Source organism: Pseudophryne corroboree, chromosome 6 (genome assembly GCF_028390025.1).
Source record: "Pseudophryne corroboree isolate aPseCor3 chromosome 6, aPseCor3.hap2, whole genome shotgun sequence".
In the NCBI taxonomy this organism is placed as follows: Eukaryota; Metazoa; Chordata; class Amphibia; order Anura; family Myobatrachidae; genus Pseudophryne; species Pseudophryne corroboree.
The window spans coordinates 34,525,822-34,544,930 of NC_086449.1; the positions used below are offsets into that span (position 1 = coordinate 34,525,822).

A 19,109-nucleotide genomic window follows, 5' to 3' on the forward strand; every position below is an offset into this window, starting at 1 on the left:
CATTAGTACCATGGGGAAGTCCCAAAGCTCACAGAACGGGTGTGAGTGTGCTGAGACCCCTGCAAAACCGCCTGACCAAACTGAAGGTCATCTGTGGCCAAGGTGTCGAACTTATAGAACTTTACGAATGTGTTTCGAATCAGACCAAGGAGCTGCACGGCACAACTGTAAGGCCGATACACCCCGGACAGCCACCCAGGAAAAACCCACCGACCTTGTGGAGTGGGCCTGGATAGAACTTGGCAGCTGCTGCCAAAATATAGGCTTGTTGAATGGTCAACCTGAGCCAACGAGCAATGAGCTGCTTTGAAGCAGGACGACCAACTTTGGTAGCGTCATAAAGGACAAAAGCGGTCAGAATTCCAGTGACGAGCTGTCTTTTGCATGTAAATTATCAAAGCCTCCACCACGTCAAAGGACTTTGGAGCAATTGATGTGTCAGCCAGCCCCGGAACCAATATTGGCTGATTCACGTGAAAAGCAGACAATTTTCGGCAAAAAGTCCTGAGCTCCACCCTATCTTCATGAAATATAAAAAACTGGTTCTTACAGGATAAGGCCCCCAATTCTGACACTCGTCTTGCAGATGCTAACGCCAGCAACATGACAGTCTTCCAAGTTAGATATTTCAAGTTCATCCTGTGCAAGGGTTCACAACAGTCAGACTGGAGAAAAGTCAAGACAACACTGAGATTCCACAGAGCCGTGGGAGGTATGACGGGTGGTTGAATATGAAGAACACCCTTCAGGAATGTCTGTACTTCTGGCAATACTGCAAGTTGTTTCTGGAAGAAGATTGAGAGAGAAGATATCTGGACTTTGATGGAACCTAAGCGTAGGCCCATATCCACACCTGCTTGCAGGAAGAGTAGAAAACAACCAAGTTGAAACTCCGCAGGAGAATATTTTCTACCCTCACACCAATAAACATATTTCTCCCAGATACGGTGGTAATGCTTTTACGTAATCGCCCTCCGGACCAGGACCATAGTGGAAGCAACCTTGGAGGTGAGACCTTTTCTGGCTAGAATCTCCCCATCAACTTCCAAGCTGTTAAACGTAGCCGCTGTAAGTATGGATAGACGAATGGTCCTTGCTGAAGAAGGTCCATGAGAAGCAGCAGAGGCCAGGGTTCCTTCAGAGACATGGTCAGGAGGTCTGCATACCAGGCCCGCCGAGGAAACTCCGGAGCAATCAGAATTGCCTGAGCGCTTTCCCTTTTCAGACGTTTTAGAACTCTGGGAATGAGAGGGATTGAAAGAAACAGGTATACAAACTGGTAAGGCCATGGCCCCGTCAGAGCGTCCACTGCTACAGCCTGCGGATCCCTTGTTCTGGAACAGTAACAACGGACCTTCTTGTTGAGCCGAGAAGCCATCAGGTCTATCTGTGGACAGCCCCACCGGTGAACCAGTTTTTGAAACACCTGAGGGTGAAGGCCTCATTCTCATGGATGGAGGTCCTGCCAGCTGAGGAAGTCCGCTTCCCAAATGTCCACGCCTGGAATGAATATGGCTGTGATGGCCCTTGCATTGGCCTCTGCCCAGAGGAGAATCTTTGACACCTCTATCATTGCGGCTCTGCTTCTTGTTCCTCCCTGTCGGTCTATGTATGCCACCGCCGTGGCATTGTCCGACAGCACCTGGATAGCATGATTCCAGAGAAGAGAGGAGGCCCGTAAAAGAGCATTGTAAATTGCCTTGAGTTCCAGTATATTTATTGGGAAAGCAGATTCTTGACTCGACCATTTCCCCCAGAACTGGGCCCCCTGGTCACAGCCCCCCAACCTCGGAAGCTGGCATCTGTAATCAGTAGTATCCATGACTGGGTACTGAAACTCCGACCCTCCACAAGGTGAGGGACTTGTAGCCACCATAATAGTGAAATCCATGCTTTTGGTGATAGAGTTACACTCTGGTGCATGTGTAGGTGAGACCCCAACCCTTTGTCCAGCAGATCCAGCTGGAACAGACGGGCATGAAACCTGCCGTACTGGATTGCCTTGTATGAGGCTACCATCTTGCCCAGTAATCGAATGCAAAGATGAACTGAGATTTTTCGGGGTCTGAGCACAGAGCGGACCATAGCGTGGATAGTCAAGGCCTTGCCCATTGGAAGGAACACCATCTGAGACACTGTGTCCAGTATCATTCCCAGGAACTAAATTCGTTGTGATGGTTCCAGGTGAGACTTCCGTAAATTTAGGATCCACCCATGATCCGTAAGCAGGCGAGTTGTCAGGTCGATGCTGTGTAGCAGACTTTCCTTGGACATCACCTTTATCAGGAGATTGTCCAAGTAGGGGAATATGTTGACTCCCATTATGCGTAATTGCAGCATCATCTCTGCCTTGACTTTTGTGACTACCCTTGGAGCTGTGGAGAGACCAAAGGGTAAGGCCTGAATTTGGAAGTGGTAGTCCCGTACAGCGAACCAGAGGTTAGCCTGACGAGGTGGTCATATGGGAATGTGTAAGTAAGCATCCTTGACATCCAGGGATACTAGGAATTCCCCCTCCTGCAGACCAGAGACCACCTCCCACAGGGATTCCATCTTACGTAGATATGGGTTAAGATTTTTTTTCCGATTCAAGATGGGCCGCCCCGAACCGTCTGGTTTCATACAACAAATAGATTGGAGTCAAAACCCTTGTTGTGCAACGGAGGAGGCACTGGGACTGCAACCCCCGTTAGGAGTAGTTTTTGAATGGCGTCTTGCAAGGTAACTCTTGCTAAGGGTGAAGCTGGTAAGCTTTACCGTGTAAAAAGGAAGTTTCATAACCCCCTTATGTAGTGCCAGTTTGGGGTTTGTGGCGGGCACCGCAGCTCATGACCGCTGCTCCCTTAATGCTGCCATGTCACCAGGGACCCCGGTGTGATCACTCACCGCATCTACTTCAGCATCTGTTAGGGGGTGGAGGCATGCTGCTGGCGTGTGCACACACAGTGTGGTATATGAAACAGCGCCTCAGGAGCTTAGTGTCCTGTCAGCGGGGATTACAAACCATTAACCATAGGGAGGTTGGTTCAGTCCCCTCCCTAAGTCCCACGACGCAGGTAGACTGGTTGACAACTAGTACTACCTAAAAATAACAAACTAAATAAAAAGGTTTTGAAGAAAAAACTCTCTGGAGCTCCAGAGGAATACACAGACTCTGCTGATTAAAATGATATGCGGCATGCCTATATTCTGTGCGCAACCACGGCTGTATCTGCATACAAAATGCAGGAAATGTAGGAAAACACTGTAGCATAGCATTGCATATGCAGATACAGCCGTGGTTGCGCACAGAATATAGGCATGCCACATATCATTTTAATCAGCAGAGTCTGTTTGTGTGTCCTATTTGCATCATTTGCGTGAAGAAGACCCATTTTGTGTTTGTGTAGTGTGGTTAACAGCAATAAATTTGAATTCAATCTCCCTTCTTAGGGAATATATACAGATGTAGCCACTCTCATTGTGGCTGCACGCAGTCGCAACCATGACTAGATTACCGGCGTTTGCATATTCGAAATGGCATTTATGCGCATTGCACTGCATAATCATGGGAGCAAATAGGCGCAGCTAGTCATTGCCGAGATGCATACGCACGTGCGTACGTATCGCGACAACGATGAGCCTGGCTACATCTGTAAGTATTCACAGCGCTTCACTTTTTCCACATTTTATTATGTTACAGCCTTATTCCAAAATGGAATACATTCATTTTTTCCCTCAAAATTGTACACACAATTGGCCTAATACAGAGTTGATCGCAGCAGCAAATTTGTTAGCAGTTGGGCAAAAATAAGATTTTACTCACCGGTAAATCTATTTCTCGTAGTCCGTAGTGGATGCTGGGGACTCCGTAAGGACCATGGGGAATAGCGGCTCCGCAGGAGACTGGGCACAATTAAGAAAGCTTTAGTACTACCTGGTGTGCACTGGCTCCTGCCACTATGACCCTCCTCCAGACCTCAGTTAGGATACTGTGCCCGGAAGAGCTGACACAATAAGGAAGGATTTTGAATCCCGGGTAAGACTCATACCAGCCACACCAATCAAACCGTATAACTCGTGATAATATACCCAGTTAACAGTATGAAATACAACTGAGCCTCTCAACAGATGGCTCAACAATAACCCTTCAGTTAACAATAACTATGTACAAGTATTGCAGACAATCCGCACTTGGGACGGGCGCCCAGCATCCACTACGGACTACGAGAAATAGATTTACCGGTGAGTAAAATCTTATTTTCTCTGACGTCCTAGTGGATGCTGGGGACTCCGTAAGGACCATGGGGATTATACCAAAGCTCCCGAACGGGCGGGAGAGTGCGGATGACTCTGCAGCACCGAATGAGAGAACTCAAGGTCCTCCTCAGCCAGGGTATCAAATTTGTAGAATTTAGCAAACGTGTTTGCCCCTGACCAAGTAGCAGCTCGACAAAGTTGTAAAGCAGAGACCCCTCGGGCAGCCGCCCAAGAAGAGCCCACCTTCCTTGTGGAATGGGCTTTTACAGATTTAGGATGCGGCAGTCCAGCCGCAGAATGCGCCAGCTGAATTGTGCTACAAATCCAGCGAGCAATAGTCTGCTTAGAAGCAGGTGCACCCAGCTTGTTGGGTGCATACAGGATAAACAGCGAGTCAGTTTTCCTGACTCTAGCCGTCCTGGAAACATAAATTTTCAGGGCCCTGACTACGTCCAGCAACTTGGAATCCTCCAAGTCCTTAGTAGCCGCAGGCACCACAATAGGTTGGTTCAAATGAAAAGCTAACACCACCTTAGGGAGAAACTGGGGACGAGTCCTCAATTCTGCCCTATCCATATGGAAAATCAGATAAGGGTTTTTACACGACAACGACGCCAATTCTGACACACGCCTGGCTGACGCCAAGGCCAACATCATGACCACCTTCCACGTGAGATATTTTAATTCCACGGTTTTAAGTGGTTCAAACCAATGTGATTTTAGAAAATTCAACACCACGTTGAGATCCCAAGGTGCCACAGGAGGCACAAAAGGGGGCTGAATATGCAGCACTCCCTTTACAAAAGTCTGAACTTCAGGCAGTGAAGCCAGTTCTTTCTGGAAGAAAATCGACAGAGCCGAAATCTGGACCTTTATGGAACCCAATTTTAGGCCCATAGTCACTACTGACTGTAGGAAGTGCAGAAATCGACCCAGCTGAAATTCCTCTGTGGGGGCCTTCCTGGCCTCACACCACGCAACATATTTTCGCCATATGCGGTGATAATGGTTTGCGGTTTCTTCTTTCCTAGCTTTAATCAGCGTAGGAATGACTTCCTCCGGAATGCCCTTTTCCTTCAGGATCCGGTGTTCAACCACCATGCCGTCAAACGCAGCCGCGGTAAGTCTTGGAACAGACAGGGCCCCTGCTGTAGCAGATCCTGTCTTAACGGCAGAGGCCAAGGGTCCTCTGATAGTATTTCTTGAAGTTCTGGATACCAAGCTCTCCTTGGCCAATCCGGAACCACGAGAATCGTCCTTACTCCTCGCCTTCTTATTATTCTCAGTACCTTTGGTATGAGAGGTAGAGGAGGGAACACATAAACCGACTGGTACACCCACGGTGTCACTAGAGCGTCCACAGCTATCGCCTGAGGGTCCCTCGACCTGGCGCAATATTTTTTTAGCTTTTTGTTGAGGCGGGACGCCATCATGTCCATCTGTGGCCTTTCCCAATGGTTTACCAGCATTTGGAAGACTTCTGGATGAAGTCCCCACTCTCCCGGGTGGAGGTAGTGCCTGCTGAGGAAGTCTGCTTCCCAGTTGTCCACACCCGGAACGAACACTGCGGACAGTGCTAACACGTGATTTTCCGCCCATCGGCGAATCTTCGTGGCTTCTGCCATCGCCATCCTGCTTCTTGTGCCGCCCTGTCGGTTTACAGGGGCGACAGCCGTGATGTTGTCTGACTGAATCAGTACCGGCTGGTTTTGAAGCAGGGATCTTGCTTGACTTAGGGCATTGTAAATGGCCCTCAGTTCCAGAATATTTATGTGTAGGGAAGTCTCGAGTTTCTTCCCTGTGTGACTGCCCCCCAGCCTCGAAGGCTGGCATCCGTGGTCATCAGGACCCAATCCTGTATGCAGAATCTGCGGCCCTCTAGAAGATGAGCACTCTGCAGCCACCACAGCAGAGACACCCTGGTCCTTGGAGACAGGGTTATCAATCGATGCATCTGAAGATGCGATCCGGACCACTTGTCCAACAGGTCCCACTGAAAAGTTCTTGCATGGAACCTGCCGAATGGAATTGCTTCGTAGGAAGCTACCATTTTTCCCAGGACTCGCGTGCAGTGATGCACCGAAACCTGTTTTAGTTTCAGGAGGCCTCTGACTAGAGAGGACAGCTCCGTGGCTTTCTCCTCCGGGAGAAACACTTTTTTCTGGTCTGTGTCCATAACCATCCCCAGGAACAGTAGACGCGTCGTAGGAACCAGCTGTGACTTTGGAATGTTTAGTATCCAACCGTGCTGTTGTAGCACTTCCCGAGATAGTGCTACCCCGACTAGCAACTGCTTCTTGGACCTCGCCTTTATCAGGAGATCGTCCAAGTATGGGATAATTAAAACTCCCTTTTTTCGAAGGAGTATCATCATTTCGGCCATTACCTTGGTAAATACCCTCGGTGCCGTGGACAGGCCAAACGGCAGCGTCTGGAATTGGTAATGACAATCCTGTACCACAAATCTGAGGTACTCCTGGTGAGGATGGTAAATGGGGACATGCAGGTAAGCATCCTTGATGTCCAGGGATACCATGTAATCCACCTCGTCCAGGCTTGCAATAACCGCCCTGAGCGATTCCATCTTGAACTTGAATTTTTTTTATATATGTGTTCAAGGATTTCAAATTTAAAATGGGTCTCACCGAACCGTGCGGTTTCGGTACCACAAACATTGTGGAATAGTAACCCCGTCCTTGTTGAAGTAGGGGCACCTTGACTATCACCTGCTGGGAATACAGCTTGTGAATTGCCGCTAGCACAGCCTCCCTGCCTGAGGGAGTTGTCGGCAAGGCAGATTTCAGGAAACGGCGGGGGGGAGATGCCTCGAATTCCAGCTTGTACCCCTGAGATACTACTTGAAAGATCCAGGGATCCACCTGTGAGCGAGCCCACTGATCGCTGAAAATTTTGAGACGGGCCCCCACCGTCCCTGGCTCCCCCTGTGGAGCCCCACCGTCATGCGGCGGACTTGGAGGAAGCGGGGGGAGGACTTTTGCTCCTGGGAACCGGCTGTTTGTTGCAGCTTTTTCCCTCTACCTCTGGGCAGAAAGGACCCGCCTCTTCCCCGCCTGCTTTTCTGGGGCCGAAAGGACTGTACCTGATAATACGGTGCTTTCTTAGGCTGTGAGGGAACATGGGGCAAAAATGCTGATTTCCCAGCTGTCGCTGTGGAAACCAGGTCTGAGAGATCATCCCCGAATAACTCCTCACCCTTATAAGGCAAAACTTCCATGTGCCTTTTAGAATCTGCATCCCCTGTCCACTGCCGAGTCCACAAGCCTCTCCTGGCAGAAATGGACAGTGCACTTATTTTAGATGCCAGCCGGCAAATATCCCTCTGTGCATCTCTCATGTAGAAGACTGCGTCTTTTATATGCTCTATGGTTAGCAATAGTGTCCCTGTCTAGAGTGTCAATATTTTCCGACAGGGAATCCGACCACGCAGCTGCAGCACTGCACATCCATGCTGAAGCAATAGCTGGTCTCGGTATAATGCCTGAGTGTGTATATACAGACTTCAGGAAAGCCTCCTGCTTTCTATCAGCAGGCTCCTTTAGGGCGGCCGTATCCGGAGACTGTAGTGCCACCTTCTTTGACAAGCGTGTGAGCGCTTTATCCACCCTAGGGGGTGTCTCCCAACGTGCCCTATCCTCTGGCGGGAAAGGGTACGCCATTAGTAACCTTTTAGAAATTACTAATTTTTTATCGGGGGAAGCCCACGCTACTTCACACACTTCATTCAATTTTTCAGAAGGGGGAAAAACCACTGGTAGTTTTTTCTCCCCAAACATAATACCCTTTTTTGTGGTACCTGGGGTAATATCAGAAATGTGTAAAACATTTTTCATTGCCTCAATCATGTAACGAGTGGCCCTATTGGACATTATATTCGTCTCTTCGTCGTCGACACTGGTATCCGTATCGACATCTGTGTTTGCCATCTGAGGTAGCGGGCGTTTTAGAGCCCCTGATGGCCTTTGAGACGCCTGGGCAGGCACGAGCTGAGAAGCCGGCTGTCCCGCATTTGGCATGTCGTCAAATATTTTATGTAAGGAGTCGACACTTTCACGTAATTCCTTCCATAAGTCCATCCACTCAGGTGTCCGCCCCTCAGGGGGTGACATCACATTTATAGGCATCTGCTCCGCCTCCACATAAGTCTCCTCATCAAACATGTCGACACAGCCGTACCGACACACCACACACACAGGGAGTGCTCTGAGAGAGGACAGGACCCCACAAAGCCCTTTGGAGAGACAGAGAGTATGCCAGCACACACCAGAGCGCTATATAATACAGGGACTAACTGAATTATATCCCCTTATAGCTGCTATATATATACCTAAATATACTGTGCCTAAATTGAGTGCCCCCCCTCTCTTTTACCCTTCTGTAGCTGTAGACTGCAGGGGAGAGTCAGGGAGCTTCCTTCCAGCGGAGCTGTGAGGGAGAAATGGCGCCAGTGTGCTGAGGGAAGAAGCCCCGCCCCTTTTTCGGCGGACTTCTCCCGCGTTTTTAAAACTCTGGCAGGGGTATTAATCTACACCTCTATAGCCCATGGGGCTATATATGGTGTATATTTTGCCAGCCAAGGCGTGTAATCATTGCCCTCAGGGCGCCCCCCCCCCCCAGCACCCTGCACCCATCAGTGACCGCAGTGTGAGGTGTACAAGAGGAGCAATGGCGCACAGCTGCAGTGCTGTGCGCTACCTTGGTGAAGACTGAAGTCTTCTGCCGCCGCTTTCCTGGACCATCTTCATGCTTCTGGCTCTGTAAGGGGGACGGCGGCGCGGCTCCGGGAACGAACACCAAGGTCGGGTCCTGCGGTCGATCCCTCTGGAGCTAATGGTGTCCAGTAGCCTAAGAAGCCCAAGCTACCACCAGTTAGGTAGGTTCGCTTCTTCTCCCCTTAGTCCCTCGCTGCAGTGAGCCTGTTGCCAGCAGGTCTCACTGTAAAATAAAAAACCTAACAAAAACTTTCTTTCTAGGAGCTCAGGAGAGCCCCTAGTGTGCATCCAGCTCGGCCGGGCACAAGATTCTAACTGAGGTCTGGAGGAGGGTCATAGTGGGAGGAGCCAGTGCACACCAGGTAGTACTAAAGCTTTCTTAATTGTGCCCAGTCTCCTGCGGAGCCGCTATTCCCCGTGGTCCTTACGGAGTCCCCAGCATCCACTAGGACGTCAGAGAAACCATGTGCACTGCAGGGGTGGCAGATATACTGTAACATATGCAGAGAGAGTTAGATTTCGGTGGGGTGCGTTCAAACTGAAATCTAAATTGCAGTGTAAAAATAAAGTAGCCAGTTTTTACCCTGCACAGAAACAAAATAACCCACCCAAATCTAACTCTCTCTGCACATGTTACATCTGCCCTACCTGCAGTGCACGTGGTTTTGCCTAACTGCTAACAAATTTTTGTGCTGCAATCAACACTGAAGTACCCCCATTACCCCATATTGACAACGTGAATAAAGTTTTTTGGAGATTTTTGCAAATTTATTAAAAATAAAAAATTAAGAAATCACATGTACATAAGTATTCACAGCCTTTGCTCAATACTTTGTTGATGCACCTTTGGCAGCAATAACAGCCTCAAGTCTTTTTGAATATGATGCCACAAACTTGGCACACCTATCTTTGGGCAGTTTCTTCCGTTTAAATCTGGGCTCTGGCTGGGCCACTCAAGGACATTCACAGAGTTGTCCTGAAGCCACTCCTTTGATATCTTGGCTGTGTGCTTAGGGTCGTTGTCCAGCTGAAAGATGAACCGTCGTCCCAGTCTGAGGTCAAGAGCACTCTGGAGCAGGTTTTTTATCAAGGACGTCTCTGTACAATGCTGCATTCATCTTTCCCTCTAGCCTGACAAGTCTTCCAGTTCCTGCTGCTGAAAAACATTGCATGATGCCGCCATCACCATGCTTCACTGTAGGGATGGTATCGGCCTGGTGATGAGCGGTGCCTGGTTTCCTCCAAACACGACGCCTGGCATTCATGCCAAAGAGTTCAATCTTTGCCTCATAAGACCAGAGAATTTTGTTTCTAATGGTCTGAGAATCCTTCAGGTGCATTTTGGCAAACTTCAGGTGGGCTGCCATGTGCTTTTTTACTAAGAAGTGGCTTCCGTCTGGCCACTCTACCATACTGGCCTGATTGGTGGATTGCTGCAGAGAGGGTTGTCCTTCTGGAAGGTTCTCCTCTCTCCACAGAGGAATGTTGTAGCTCTGACAGAGTGACCCCCCGATCGCTCAGTTTAGACGGCCGGCCAGCTCTAGGAAGAGTCCTGGTGGTTTCGAACTTTTTCCATTTACGGATGATGGAGGCCACTGTGCTCATTGGGACCTTCAAAAACAGCAGATATTTTTCTGTACCCTTACCCAGATATGTGCCTCAAGACAATCCTGACTCGGAGGTCTACAGACAATTCCTTTGACTTCATGCTTGGTTTGTGCTCAGACATGCACTGTCAAGTGTGAGACCATATATAGACAGGTGTGTATATTTCCAAATCATGTCCAATCAACTGAATTTACCACAGGTGGACTCCAATTAAGCCGTAGGAACATCTCAAGGACGATCAGTGGAAACAGGATGCACCTGAGCTCAATTTTGAGCTTCATGGCAAAGGCTGTGAATACTTATGTACATGTGATTTCTTAGTTTTTTAAATTCTTAATAAATTAGCAAAAATCTCAAAACTTTCTTAACTTTATCATTATGCGGTATTGTGTGTAGAATTTTGAGGGAAAAAAATAATTTATTCCACTTTGGAATAAGGCTGTAATATAACAAAATGTGGAAAAAAAGTTTCCGGATGCACTGCATATATCTGCATGCCTTTGCTATGTCACAGAATAAAGCAACAAAACTGTGTAAATAGATAATTCATTGCTTAATCTCCAAAGATTTTCTAAAGTGGCCTGGGCAGATTTGTTAGAAATGAAAAAAAATAATTAGAGTATAGTGATACTTCAAATGAATTGCTTTCTTGAATTAGCATCACACGTCTTCATTCTTCTAACCAGTTATTCAGCCTATTTAAATGTAAAAAAAACAAATCACTCTTCTGTTTGGTATCATTGTGTGTACCACACTGAACAAGGACCAGAGAAAGCAAAGGAGAGACTTGTCAGAGGAGATCAGAAAGGACATTAAAGACCAGCACATTAAAGTTAAAGGCTGTAAGAAAATCCCCAAGCAGCTTGATGTACTCTGGCTACAGTTGCAAATATTATTAAGAAGCAGGGTTGGCTGGTTTAAAACAAATGATTTAAAAAAAAATAAAAAAAAACTTTTTTATTATGCTGTGACTCACTGGCATGACACCATAACTTCTTAAAAAAAAACAAAATATAGGAATTTAATACCTATTGGTAATTCCTTCTCTCGTACTTAGTAGTGGATGCTGGGAAATATAGTTACCATGGGGTATAGATCGGGTCCACTGGAGCCTGGCACTTTAAGAAATAAATAGTGTGTGCTGACTGCTCCCCTCTATGCCCCTCCTACAGACTAAGAATAGGAAAACTGTGCCAGAGGAGACAAACATACTTTGAGAGAAGGCTATAAATACAAAACGGTGAGGTAATGAACCAACACACAATAACAAAGATAGCAGAGCTAACCAGAACAAAGGAAAGCAATGCTAACTATAAGGATAGCAACGCTAACCAAACATGGAACATTGAAGCAACAGCAGACCCAAACAAGATCACTTACAACCAGGTAAGCAGGAAACTAAGCACTGAGGTGGGCGCCCAGTATCCACTATGGACTACAAGAAAAGGAATTACCGGTAGGTATTAAATTCCTATTTTCTCTAATGTCCCAGTGGATACTGGGGAAGTACATTAGTACCACGGGGAAGTCCCAAAGCTCCCAGAACGGGTGGGAGAGTGCTGTGACCCCTGCAAAACCGTCTGACCAAATTGAAGGTCATCTTTGGCCAAGGTGTCGAACCTATAGAACTTTACGAACGTGTTTGAACCAGACCAAGTAGCTGCACGGCACAACTGTAAGGCCGATACACCCCGGGCAGCCGCCCAGGAAAAATCCACCGACCTTGTGGAGTGGGCCTGGATAGAACTCGGGTACTGTTCCAGGTGCAATTTCTGGAAATTTAGGATCCATCCATGATCCGTAAGCAGACTAGTAGTCAAGTCGATGCTGTGCAGCAGCTGTTCCCTGGACACCGCTTTTAAGGGACTTACCGCGAGTTCCTCTAGCAAAAATTGGAGGCAGCTCTGGCTCTGCCTCTCTATCTGGCCACACGAAAGGACTGCAGAGAGGGCCCAGTGTAGGGACGTCTAGCAGGAGGGGCCGCAGACGGCAGATATGTAGATTTACCTGCTGTCGCCTGAGATATCCTTTGTTCAGTTCTTCCCCAAACAAGGCATCTCCTGTAAAAGGAAAATTCTCCCCACCTTTCTTGGAATCAGTCTCTGCTGATCATTGTCGCAGACACAGGGTTCTGCGAGCCAATACCGCCACAGCAGTGGTATGGCCATTAATGACTTAGTTCCTCAACAGTCTCACTCACAAAATTTGCAGCATCTTGTATATGGTGCAATAGTGTAATGATCTCATCCTGAGGTAGAGCATAAAACCCATGGCTCTTGAAATTCAGCCGCAAGCTATGGTAGGGCGTTGGGCTATGCCCGCTGCAGTATAAATTGATTTGAGTGTAGTCTCAATTTTGCGGTCAGCTGGGTCTTTGAGAGAGATAGCCCCAGGTACAGGTAGTACAATTTTACGTGACAGCCTGGACACAGAAGTATCCACCGTTGGTGGGTTTTCCCAGACTTTCCTATCCTCAGTAGGGAAGGGAAACAAATTTAGTACCAGTTTAGGAGTAATACATTTTTTGTCAGGATTTATCCATGCTTCTTTAGAAAGGGAATTCAATTTTTTTAAACAGGGAATGTTGCAGAGGACCTTGGTTTCGCATTAAAAAAACTATTCCTCTGCTTATTTTGCTTCCTTATCTGGAATGTTGAGGACCTCACAAAGCATAAATCAGGGCCTCAACTCCCAGAAACAGGATTATTCTTGTCCACCTCTAAATCTCCCTCATCTTACTCTGGTAATTCAGTATCAGAGTCAGACTGCAATTTCAAACATAGCGATTATTTGGATGTTGTTTTTGAAAGGTTTTAAAAAAAAAAAAAAAAACACTGAAATTGATATTCTCGTTGAGGCCATTAGGTCTCAGACCTCCCAACCTAAAAATCCATTCACTTTCTTTTTTTAGTAGTTCTCTGGTGATGTCACCACCTCTAATTCCTAAGTGGATTTGCTCCAAACCAAAAACTTTAAGGCCCTCATATCCTACACGCCGCACCGCGTACGCCTATATGCTACCTATTGTATCCAGGCAACACAGGAACATCATCCAAGGGTGGAAGTTCACAGTATTACCTCCGCCCTGAGATCGCATATGTGATGCCGCTCACAGAGGTCCGCTCTCACGCGGCACACCTAGTCTATGGGCGGAAACAGGAAGTATACTGTCCGCCCACCTAGTAACCCCCCGCTATTTATCCCTTATCAACAGTAGAGCCCGCCCAGCGCGACGCGGCTAAGCAGGCTCATTTACCTAGATCCCGCCCCCAGCCACAATCATTGGTTGCTAGCAAATGGAGGGGTCTTTAAATACCCAGGAACTCCGCACACAGCAGCTGCTCTCAATGGAAGTGAACAAGCCCGTGACCGGGTGAAACGCGTTTTCCTTGCGGGCACCTCACCTACCTGAAGACTTCATGGGTGATATTTAATACTTACCTGTATTATTGAACTAGTTTGACGCTCCAGCTTTAACATTCACTAATGTAGTGAGTTTTTTCTGACTATAGCTACTGCTGACGCCTTTAGGGGTATTATATCCTGGCACAATCGCTCCTTCAATCAGTAGGGACAGGTGGAGGGTGGTCCCGCGTTTTAGTCTGCTTTAGATATTTCAAACTGTGTTTTTTTCTACATAGTCCTGTGTACATCACGCTTGTCTGACAACTATATGTGGTTTTGAATATTTAATTTGGTACAACTGAATAGGTTCCCTATGCTCCAGTTAATTGTTTACCGTTTCCAAAAAAGAATTACTATGATTATTACTACTGGCGCTCCTATGCGATATGTATCATATAACCTGATAATCACTCACTAAATGCAGTGAGGACAGGCGGTGGTGTGTGGTCTCTCATCAGGTCCACCGGAGGTACTGTGCTTACACGTCCTCAGGAGGTCTTTAATTACCACATTCTTTCTGTTAGATTTCATTTACAGCACAGAAATGTTGGGCTATTATTAACCTCATAATATTTATCAGAAAATCGAGAATAGTACGAACAAATGTATACAAAGCCAATATTACATCCAGTACTATATTTGATTCTTAAAGAGACCAATAGGGACCCCACATTTTAGTGGACCTATTATCAACTGTTACTCTTTTTCATTGCTTTTTCCCATTTTTTTCTTCCTTCCGTGAACTGTCATCCACGATTCTGGGGAGCGTGTCCCCTCAGGAGACATGTCTCCTCCGTCTAACGAGGACAGCAGATTCACGCTTACAAGATCTATTACTACTCCTCTTCTTCTCAATTTTCTTCATTATCCCTCTCCCAGGAGGAAACAATCCCTCCTTTGTCGGTGTACTCTCAGTGGCACAGGGTAAGTCCTCCTACGACCGTACCCCTACGCTCATGTCCAATCTCGTCCGATCTTGGAAGCCAAACGGAGGTGGCCTAGGTCAGTACCTAGACGGGCAACCGCTAGGGCATACCCAGTGAAGTAGGAAGACCACATTCCCTGTGGGATAACACTAACATTAGGATCACCACTTACACTTATCCCTACTATTTCTAACAATTAGATCCCACCACTGTCTTACTCTCTGCATTTAATCCAAGACAGGGGCAAACCATTAGGGTCAGATTTCAGTCTGTGGGTTCTCCCTCTCACGAAATCAACCCTCTTTAGGGCTTTATCAATACAAACAGTTTGTACAGATCTTTGGCAGACGGAAGCAGCATGGCATGTAGCCATCTTCCTATATGCATTTATTTAAATATAATTGAGATCTGAACATTCCATTTTTTTCAGGAATTGATCCTCTTTGTTGGCATGTCAATATTCACTCATGCTCCAACTTTACTGTTAAGCTTTGTTTTTGCGGAGTTCCCATTTATCTGATGAGTAGAAATAGAGACTATATCATATCTTAGACACATTACTCATTAGTAGATACTAAGGTACAATAAGAGTGCGCCCAAACAAGAGTCATACTTTCTCTTCCTTCGTTGTATATACCTTCTTTTTGACTCTGGGTGCACCGCCATAGGGACAGATCGGAATAATTTATACCTAGTAACATTGTCCAATTTTGGCCTAAATATTATCATTTTTCACATATTTAATTAGGCCGGTGCAGTGTCAGAATCGGTATCCGTGTCATCCTGCATAATGTGGGCAAGATCACGTTTATGAGAATGTACCGCAGGGGACCCTGAGGAAACAGGACCGGGCCAAACAACCATAGGGGACTGTAATGCCAGAGTGGCAATTTCAGTCCTAGCAACATGGTCAGAAATCTGAGAAATAGCCCCCCTAAGAGAGGCTAACCATTCTGGTTCCCTAGCCAGAATCTGTGCTACAACAGTGCAATCCTGATTACATGGGTGGGGATCTTCCTGCGAAGATACAGGTTGAGTAACCCTTATCCAAAATCCCACATTTTTGGGTCCCCTACTGAGATAATGACATATATATTATGTGTATATATAGATATATTATATATAGAAAATAATATATATGTATATGTGTCACTATCTCAGTAGGGGAACCAAAAAATAAGATTTTACTTACCTGTAAATCTATTTCTCGTAGTCCGTAGTGGATGCTGGGGACTCCGTAAGGACCATGGGGATAGACAGGCTCCGCAGGAGACATGGGCACTTTAAGAAAGAATTCAGTTCCTGGTGTGCACTGGCTCCACCCTCTATGACTCTCCTCCAAACCGCAGTTAGAGAAACTGTGCCCAGAAGACCTGACAGTACAAGGAAAGGATTTTGGTAATCCAGGGCAAGATACATACCAGTCACACCAATCACACCGTATAACACGTGATAACAACCCAGTTAACAGTATGATAATTAACAGAGCATCAGGTCATGCCCGATGCAACAAAACTTAACCCTTATTGAAGCAATAACTATATACAAGCATTGCAAAAGAAGTCCGCACTAGGGACGGGCGCCCAGCATCCACTATGGACTACGAGAAATAGATTTACCGGTAAGTAAAATCTTATTTTCTCTAACGTCCTAGTGGATGCTGGGGACTCCGTAAGGACCATGGGGATTATACCAAAGCTCCCAAACGGGCGGGAGAGTGCGGATAACTCTGCAGCACCGATTGAGCAAACAAGAGGTCCTCCTCAGCCAGGGCATATGCACTTGTAGAACTTTTCAAAAGTGTTTGAACCTGACCAAGTAGCCGCTCGGCATAGCAGTAATGCCGAGACCCCTCGGGCAGCCGCCCAAGAAGAGCCCACCTTCCTAGGGGAATGGACCTTAACAGATTTAGGTTACGGCAATCCAGCCGTAGAATGAGTCTGCTGAATCGTGTTACAGATCCAGCGAGCAATAGTTTGCTTTGAAGCAGGAGCACCAATCTTGTTGGATGCATACAGGACAAACAGTGACTCTGTTTTCCTGACTCTAGCCGTTCTGGCCACATACATTTTCAAAGCCCTGATCACATCAAGTAACTCGGAATCCTCCAAGTCACGAGTAGCCACAGGCACCACAATAGGTTGATTCATATGAAAAGATGACACCACTTTTGGCAGAAATTGTGGACGGGTCCGCAATTCCACTCTATCCATATGGAAAAGCAGATAGGGGCTTTTATGTGACAAAGCCGCTAATTCTGACACACGCCTAGCTGCAGCTAAGGCTAACAACATGACCACCTTCCACGTGAGATATTCTAACTCCACCGTTTTAAGTGGTTCACACCAGTGTGACTTTACGAAACTTAACACCACGTTCAGATCCCAGGGTGCCACCGGAGGCACAAAAGGAGGCTGAATATGTAGTACTCCTTTTACAAATGTCTGGACTTCTGGTAGAGAAGCCAACTCCTTTTGAAAGAAAATGGATAGGGCCGAAATCTGGACCTTAATGGAGCCTAATTTTAGGCCCAAATTCACTCCGAACTGTAGGAAGTGAAGAAAATGGCCCAGTTGGAATTCTTCCGTAGGCGCATTCCTGGCCTCACACCAAGAAACATATTTTCGCCATATACGGTGATAATGTTTAGCTGTCACGTCCTTCCTAGCCTTTATCAGCGTAGGAATGACCTCATCTGGAATGCCTTTCTCTGCTAGGATCTGGCATTCAACCGCCATGCCGTCAAACGCAGCCGCGGTAAGTCTTGGAATAGACAGGGCCCCTGTTGCAACAGGTCCTGTCTTAGAGGAAGAGGCCACGGTTCTTCTGTGAGCATTTCTTGCAGATCTGGATACCAAGTCCTTCGTGGCCAATCTGGAACAATGAGGATTGTTCTCACTCCTCTTTTTCTTACTATCCTCAGCACCTTGGGTAGGAGAGGAAGAGGAGGAAATACATAGACCAACTGGAACACCCACAGTGTCACCAGGGCGTCTACAGCTACTGCCTGCGGGTCTCTTGACCTGGCGCAATACCTCTGTAGCTTTTTGTTGAGGCGGGATGCCATCATGTCCACCTGTGGCAGTTCCCACCGACTTGTAATCTGTGCGAAGACTTCGTGATGAAGTCCCCACTCTCCCGGGTGGAGGTCGTGTCTGCTGAGGAAGTCTGCTTCCCAGTTGTCCACTCCCGAAATGAACACGGCTGACAGTGCGCTTACATGATTCTCCGCCCAGCGAAGAATTCTGGTGGCTTCCGCCATCGCCACTCTGCTCCTTGGCGGTTTACGTGAGCCACTGCGGTGACGTTGTCTGACTGGATCAGAACCGGTTGCTCGCGAAGCAAGGTCTCCGCTTGACACAGGGCGTTGTATATGGCCCTTAGTTCCAGGATGTTGATGTGAAGGCAAGTCTCTTGACTTGACCACAGACCTTGGAAATTTCTTCCCTGTGTGACTGTTCCCCAACCTCGGAGGCTTGCGTCCGTGGTCACCAGGACCCAGTCCTGAATGCCGAACCCTCGGCCTTCGAGAAGGTGAGAACTCTGCAGCCACCATAGCAGTGACACCCCGGCCCTGGGGGACAGGGTGATTAACCGATGCATCTGAAGATGTGACCCGGACCACTTGTCCGGTAAGTCCCATTGGAAAGTCCTCGCATGGAACCTGCCGAAGGGAATGGCTTCGTATGACCCCACCATCTTTCCCAGGACTCGAGTGCAGTGATGCACCGACACCTGTTTTGGTTTCAATAGGTTCCTGACCAGGGTCATGAGTTCCTGGGCTTTTTCTATCGGGAGATAAACCCTTTTCTGGTCTGTGTCCAGAATCATGCCCAAGAAAGGCAGACGAGTCGTAGGAACCAACTGCGACTTTGGAATATTGAGAATCCAGCCGTGTTGCCGTAACACTTCCAGTGAAAGTGATACGCTGTTCAGCAACTGTTCTCTTGATCTCGCTTTTATGAGGAGATCGTCCAAGTACGGGATAATTGTGACACCTTGCTTCCGCAGGAGCACCATCATTTCCCCCATTACCTTGGTGAATATTCTCGGTGCCGTGGAGAGACCAAACGGCAACGTCTGAAATTGGTAATGACAATCCTGTACAGCAAATCTCAGGTACGCCTGATGAGGTGGATAAATGGGGACATGAAGGTATGCATCCTTTATGTCCAGAGACACCATAAAATCCCCCCCTTCC

At 47.3% G+C, this 19,109-nt stretch overlaps 2 protein-coding genes across 2 annotated transcripts in view; one reads left to right on the forward strand and one right to left on the reverse strand.

Annotated features, from left to right (window-relative positions):
• Positions 1–19,109, reverse strand: part of LOC134935986 (zinc finger protein 850-like) — a 52,502-nt gene that overhangs the window by 15,706 nt on the left and 17,687 nt on the right. The gene's annotated exons all lie outside the window — the stretch shown is intronic.
• The window catches only part of LOC134934192 (uncharacterized), a 110,131-nt gene continuing 94,604 nt past the window's right edge, over positions 3,583–19,109 (forward strand). The window contains exon 1 of the mRNA XM_063929682.1: positions 3,583–3,634. Within this exon, the coding sequence (XP_063785752.1) occupies positions 3,583–3,634 (52 nt within the window). The remainder of the gene's footprint in view (positions 3,635–19,109) is intronic.